This window comes from Macaca nemestrina, chromosome 12, assembly GCF_043159975.1.
Source record: "Macaca nemestrina isolate mMacNem1 chromosome 12, mMacNem.hap1, whole genome shotgun sequence".
NCBI lineage: Eukaryota > Metazoa > Chordata > Mammalia > Primates > Cercopithecidae > Macaca > Macaca nemestrina.
Genome location: NC_092136.1, coordinates 72,507,495 through 72,514,748, shown reverse-complemented (window position 1 = coordinate 72,514,748; position 7,254 = coordinate 72,507,495). Strand labels below are relative to the sequence as shown.

Here is a 7,254-nt window from a genome sequence, read left to right as displayed (position 1 = left end):
TAGAGAGAGTCCAGGCCCCTCTCTACCACCAGCTCTCTGTGAGGTTTTGATCAAATCCACCCCCAACTCAGTTTCCTCATCTGAAAACTGGGGTGCCAGACATATTGCCTGAAGGTCATTTTAGTTCTCTGTGGGAGGGGGCTACCTGGCTACCCTGGCAGCAGCTCCATAGGGTAGATCTCCTGGGGCCACAGCCCAAACACTTCTCGCCCCTGCAACCCCCAGGTTAGGAGGTAGCTTAATTATTATTTACTGCTGGGTGGATGGGCCAGCTTCTCCTGCAGGCAGCTCTGACTCTGAAACCACTGTGACGTGAGCCCCTCCCTGAGAGTCTACCAGCATCTGGGTTGCTCCACAGTGAGTAGACACGGAAGGAGTTGTGGAAGCCACAGGAAAGATTTAGACTTGCTTTTTATGGAGCTTGGAGAACCACAGGCTTGAGAACAAAGGACTGTCAGAATCACAGGTTTTCTAAAATCCTGGCATCTCGACTGAACCCATGGAGTCAGCATTGGAATCCCTGAGCTCAGGGACCTCAGAGACCGTCTTGTTGAACTTCACATGGCCCACAGCTGGGCAAGTGGGCCCAGAGGATGTGTGCACCTCATTGTAGGTACACAGCACAAGGTCCCAGTAAACTGGGATGAGCTGTGATGGGGATCTGGAGGCAGGGGCACAGGCGCCATGCCCCAGCCAGGCCCTGTCTGGGGTGGGGATCCTGGGTCACAGGATCAGAGCCACCACAGTGTGGCTGTATATAGGGGATCTGAGTAGATGACTGCCTTGGGGTCATGGACCAAAGGTAGTGGGTGCCACTCTACTTGCTGGCTGTGCTGGAATTCCAAAAGGAAGTACATACAGTACAAGCCTGGAGGAATGGGAGGCTCAGACTTAAATTTCAATGCTCCAGGCCAGGCGCAGTGGCTCACGCCTGTAATCCCAGCACTTGGAGAGGCCGAAGTGGGAGGATCACCTGAGGTCAGGAGTTCGAAACCAGCCTGGCCAACATGGTGAAACCCCGTCTCTACTAAAAATACAAAGAAAAAAAAATTAACCAGGTGTGGTGGTGGGCGCCTGTAATCCTACCTATTCAGGAGGCTGAGGCAGGAGAACCACTTGAACCCAGGAGGCAGAGGCTGCAGTGAGCCAAGATTGTGCCACTGCACTCCCGTCTGGGTGACAGAGCGAGACTCCGTCTCAAAAAAAATAATAAAAATAAAAATAAATTCAATGCTCTACCCTAACTAGGCTAACCACCAGCAGGCCAAGTCCTAACCCTAAGAAGGTGGGCTGCTGTCCTGTGTTTGTGTCTTAACTCCAGGGGAGGGTGGGCTCAATCTGAGGAGAAACTGAGGCTAGGAGGCCAGGATGGGGCTCAGCCTGGGGCCAGGCCAGAAGCTGAGCTGGGGCTATCTGGGTCTCAGGACCAGGTTCAACCTGCATTTAGGTCCAGACCCTGGCCTGGGTCTGGAATCCCACTGGGGTGGAGGTGTCAAGTCTTTGGTGACTGCCTCACTGGCTCCCTCACGGGAGGCCCAGCACTCTCAGTTCCATCCATCCCAGGTTCTATTGCCCACCTGACTGGTGCTTAGGGAGGCAGGTGTGGGGTCTTCCTGGTCCCATGGTGAGTCTGAGAGAGGAACCCAGAGCCATGAACTGCAGACAATGGGGCTGGTGGGGACCCTGGGGACTGTCAGGGTGAGACTTGCAGTCCAGTTACTCTCTGGGCCCAGAATATGAGCAGGTCAAGAGCTAGGGAGTGTGAGCCAGGCCCAGGGAGGCAGGTGGCTTGCTGAAGCATCTGAGGTTAAGGAGCCTGGAGAAAGAAAATCTAGGGGAAAATGGAAGAATATACGCTTTGGTGTCACATAGATAGTGGTTAAGTCCCACGTCTGCCATTGCCAGGCTGTGTGACCTTAGGCAAATGACTTCACCTCTCTGAGAACTCGCCCATCCAAGCGTGTAATGAGGATCTGCTGAGACCTCATATCGGGGGCACCAGCTTCTTCCAGGCTGCTGGGCTCAGAAGCTCCCTCTTCTCTCCCTTCCCTTAGTGGAGTGTTTGTCCTGGGCAGCAGGGACTCTGCCCAATTTACCCTGATGCTTGCTCATTATCTCCCTCCCGAGTCCAGCCCATCAAACTACCTCTGACCCAGCTTGGGATGCCGGCTCACTTGCCTTTGCCAGGCAGGACTCCTTACTGGCTATAATCGGGCCTAAAATAGACTTCCCTTGCCGCTTCCTGCAACCTGGCCTGTGGCTTAAGGTCTGTGGGGACACAGACTTGGTGTTTGGCAGGCGTGCAGAAGATGTGAAGGGCTCACAGAGGTCATCCAGGTCCATGGAGGGACAGACACTTGCCTGACATCACACAGTGCAGAGAGGCCAGGCTGGAGCTTGAGTTCAGGCCCTGGGGTCCCCCATCCCCTCCCCAGGCCCTGCCCAGATGGTTTAAGGTAAGGCCTTAGCCAGACTTGCTCCCTCCAAGCCCTCTGGACCAGCCCAGTGCTGAGGCTGGTTTGAGGTGTGTGACAGGGCCCCTGGAGGCCAGCTCATTTAGCCTTCTGCCTCCCCTGGCTTTATGGGTCGTTTCCTGGCTTTTCTGACCACAGGAAACCTTCCTGCCTGGGCTCTCCTCCCCAGCTACCCCCAGCCTCAATGCTGCCTTTCTGTGTGACCTCAGGTATGTCCCTGTCCCTCTCTGTGCCTCATCTTTTCCATAAGGTAGATGGTCTAGCTAAACCCTGCCCCCTGTCCCTAACCCAAGGGACCACCTAGAGAACTCCCTTGAAGAGGAGATGGCCTCTGGCTTTGACTCTCCTCACTCATCTGGGATCTGGATCCTCTTCCCAGGGCTGGTCTAAGGAACATTAGTCCAGCCTCAGGAGTGACTATGTGTGGCTCTGGGTGCTCAGGCTGTCTCTCCTGTCCTGCAGCCACACCAGGCGGCTGGCCATCCTCTTCCATGAGATACAGAGACCTGAGCAGACAGATTCCAGATTCTATCAGTTAGTGGGTAGGTGACCTTGAGGAAGGCATCTAACCTCTCTGAACCTCAGTTTCCTCATCTGACAAGGAGGGTAATAATGGTACCAACCTCCCAGGACCATTGTGAGGATTCGAGATGATCCATGCTCCTGGCTTGCAGCAAACACTAAGTGGAAGCCGGGTTTATTCAAGACCTACAGTTGATTCTCACCTGAATTCTCCAGATTTAATTCATCAAATATTTACTGAGCATCTACTGTGTGTCACGCACTGTGGCAGGCCTGGGGATGGAGCAAAGAACAAAATCCCACGCTCACGGAGCTTCCAATCTAGCCTCCCCTGCCTTTTCCTCTTCCCCCATCCACCTAGGCCTGCACCAGGCTCCTCTACCCCTCCTTGCCTTGGTTTGAGCTGTTCCTTTTTTTTTTTTTTTGAGACAGAGTCTCCCTCTGTCACCCAGGCTGGAGTGTTATGGTGTAATCTCGGCTCACTGCAACCTTGGCTTCCTGGATTAAAGCAATTCTCTGCCCTAGCCTCCCAAGTAGCTATGACCACAGATGCATGCCACCACACCTGGCTAACTTTTGTATTTTTTGTAGAGATGGGGTTTCTCCATGTTGGCCAGGCTGGTGTTCCCTCTTAACATCAAACCCAAGCCCCACTTTCCCCCACTCCAGTGGCTAACCATACTCATACCCTTTAAAGCAGTAGTTCTCTACCTTGGCTGGTAGATCATGGTGTCAGAAGCCGGGGTGGTGGTTACCCTTGAAGGGTAGACAAGAAGGAGGTCTAACGAGAGCTTCTGGGGTGATGAGATTTTCTATTCCTTGACCTGGGTGTGTTCACTTTATGAATACCCATCACGCTGCACACTAATGATTTGTGTCCTTTTTTGTATAAATGTTATATTTCAACTAAAGGTTTCTGAAAAACATATAGACACCTGGGTCCCACCCTCAGAGTTCAGATTTAGTTGGTTTGGGATTGGCCTGGGCCCTCATGATTATAATGCACATCCCAGGCTGAGAACCACTGCTTCGGAGGAGCTAATCCTTCCAGGAGCCTCCCCTGGGCCGGGAGCCTGGGGTCTGACACTCATTCCAGGGCCTCCCTGCCCACAGCTGACGGGGTCTGGGCTGTCCACAGGCTGGCCAGTGCCCTGGAATGTGGCCCTCTAAGTAACAGTGGGCTGGGCCAAGCCCATTCTTACTGAGGCACTTGAGTCAGGGAAGTGGTGAGGATCTGGCCTTGGGTATCTTGTGCTAAAACTGAAGTCTGCCCAGGGGCCTCTGAGTGGAGGAGGCAGAGCCCCTGAGGTAGGAGAAGCTGGAAAGCAGTGGAACAGCAACTGACTGGCAGTGTGGGAGGCACTGGCGACTCAAGTGGAGAGGCCAGATGTCCTAAGATGCAGCTCTGATGTCTGGACCACTATGCCCTGTGATGACAGCTCCTTGCTGCCAGTTCACGTCTTCACTAATAAGCACTCTTCTAGTTCACAGGCACAATGAATCTCTTACTTGCAATCCAAAGACCTGTGCACGCCAAGCAGCAGTCCTGTGCAGGAAGGGATCATTAGCCTCATTTCACAGGTGAGGAAATGGAGGCTCAGAGGGGATACAACTTGCCCAAAGGCACATAGCTAGTTAGTGGCAAAGTTAAGATCTCAAACAAGGTCTGTCCAGCCTCAAAGCCTGTGTTCCTTCTAATGCTTTGTTTCATTATAAATTCCACATGAATGATGCCTCCTACTCCATAATATATCTGTGCTTATTAATAGAATCCCTTCCTCCCCAGATAGCCCCAGTAAAATGATGCTGCAGGGAGATGGTCCATGTCCGTCCTGTGGTGTTGAGGACCCAGCAGACCCCTGAAAGGTGTGCTGCCAGTTTGCAGAGCATGAGCTTGCATGCCCCTTCAGGGACTGACTCAAAAGTCAGTCATTTAGGCTGGAAATGTTCATGCGTGTGGCAGAGCTGAGGCATGATGTACTCTTTTCTAGTGATGGCCACGAGTTCTGCAGGTGCACTCTGGTGTGGAGGGCTTTTTGTCCTTGCACAGCATGGCCCCATGTTGCTGGGCCTATGTGTTCTTGTGTCTGATTTAATGACAGACCTCTTCAGACCAGAAATCAGACAGACTTGGATTCTACCCCTGCTCCATAGCCTTCGGAGAGTTGGAGCAGGGCCTTGGCCTTCATCAGGGTTCTCCAGCTGTGAGGCTTTGCTGGAGAACATTGTTTCCTGGAGGAGCTGTAGGGAGGCCTGGCTCTTTATCTGGAGCTTCAGATTCCCAAGCTCCGTCCAGGCCCACTGACTCAGAAGGTCTTGATACGTAAATAATTTATGTATCATGTTTCCACATCTACATGTCATCTGCAAGGATTCTACCATGTAACCCTGGTTACAAAGCACTGGACTAGTACAACCCCTTTATTTTCCTGATGAGGAAACTGCAGCCCAGACACCTGCCCAGGGTAACACAGCAAATCGTGGCAACCTCGCTGTCCAGCACTCTTCTGGGTCTCCAAGGCCTCTCTTCTTCTCAAGTGTGTGGACGTCGGAAGGCCCATGTGGCCAGGGAGACTGAGCCCTGAGGTTGCTGACAGAAGGCCACTGTGGCCACCAATGCAGTCATCTGGTGTTTCTATTTATTGACTCTTTAAACTTCATCATCCAAAGAGAGTTAATACATGACTGTTTGGTAGCAAGAGAAACATAATCTAAGAACACAATGACCCACCCACCCCAAAGAAAACCAAAACCAAACAGAACAAAACAAACCCCATCTGAAACCAAACCTTTGGAGTTTTAGCTGAAGAAGCGAGGGGGCTGAGGGTCAGAGTGGCTCCCCTGCATTCCAGGGGGTCAGGCAGAGGCTGCTCTCAAGTGGAAGCCTTCTCTATTGAAGAGGCTACATTCAGCCCTTCAGCTTTGGGGGGTCCTTCCTGAAGGGGCTTCCCTTGGCAGGAGGGGTGTGGAGATGGATTCAGTGGTCAGAGTGAGGGGCTCCTAGGTCTGCCCTCCAAGGTGACCATATGTGCCAGTGCATGAGACACAGGGAAGCAGGGCCAAGGACTGGGGGCGACTGTGAGGAGATCACGGGCCCATTTCTCCTACCTGAGAGAAAGCCCTGTCCAAGGCCCCATCAGTGTTCCCAAATTAGGGAACCACTAAAGGCACCACCAACAAACTGGGAAATGACAAAGCCTAGCAGGTCCCCAGATGGCAATCACTGCCCCCTAATAGTCAGCATCTTGATCTAGAGGACTGAGGGCAACCCAATCAGGCGGGCCCTGGAAAGTTTACGTCAACGGGCAATGCTTAGCGCCTTGGACATGCAGTGTGCGTACATGTGCCTGTATGAATGGAATGGGGCTCAGGGGCGCGTGGGTTTCTCCAGGAAGGCTTGGTTAGAGTCCCAGGGTTGTCCCCAGGGCAGGAATAGGTTTCTTTTCCTCATGTCATTTCCTCAAGTCACCCCCACCCCAGGTCACCAGGTCACTGCATAAATAAGTGCTTGGGAAGGTACACATCTAAAAAGGAACATAAATACTGTACATGGGGAATTCCCCAGCCTTCCTGCTGCCCTCTAGAAAACCCTCCAAATATTGCACATGGCCCTCCCCAGCCCCATGGGGTCCAGACCCGGCTGTGTCTTTGGTAGAAGCTCCAGGGTCAGAGGTCCTGGTCAGCCCACATGTCCCCCACCAGATCATGACTGGGAGCACGGAGGCAGCCAGAGGGTTGGGAGAAGCCATGGCCTGGCTGGTCAGTGGGTGTTCTATCAGGAATGCTTCTGTGAAGACAAGGCAGAGCCCACGCAGACACACGTGCGCCCCTGGCCGGACACTCCTGGTCAAAGTCTGCGTGTGGGCTAGGAAGAGGCAAGCAGGCCGAGGGCAGGTGGGCGAGCGAGTCCTGGGCCACAGCAGACAGGGTCACACCCTCCACAGGAGGAGGTGGTTTGTGCTGTCGTCTCGGCCCACAGTCTCACTGCTGCTGCCGCCCCCACTGCTGAGTCGGAAGTCCTCATAGCCATCACCTCCACTGATAACCAGCATTTTAGGCCTGGCTGAGGCGGGGCCTCGGTGCCGAGGGGAGTCCCGGTGCTCCAGTGATGGCAGCTTCTCGGGGCCTGGGGGCAGAGGGGAGGATCTGTCAGCCTGGGGGCGAATGGAGGCTTCAGTGTCCCATCAGGGCCTGAATTCCCATACCCCAGAAGATAGGAAGGAAGATGTGCACACTTCCTATGGTGGAATCCCACTTT

At 53.5% G+C, this 7,254-nt stretch overlaps 1 protein-coding gene across 1 annotated transcript in view; it reads right to left on the bottom strand.

Moving 5' to 3' along the window:
- Positions 1-5,613: 5,613 nt before the first annotated feature.
- LOC105468717 (Rho guanine nucleotide exchange factor 17) overlaps positions 5,614-7,254 on the bottom strand; it is a 61,154-nt gene continuing 59,513 nt past the window's right edge. The window contains exon 21 of the mRNA XM_011719017.3: positions 5,614-7,122. Coding sequence (XP_011717319.2) covers positions 6,926-7,122 — 197 coding nt within the window. The 3' untranslated portion in view covers positions 5,614-6,925. The remainder of the gene's footprint in view (positions 7,123-7,254) is intronic.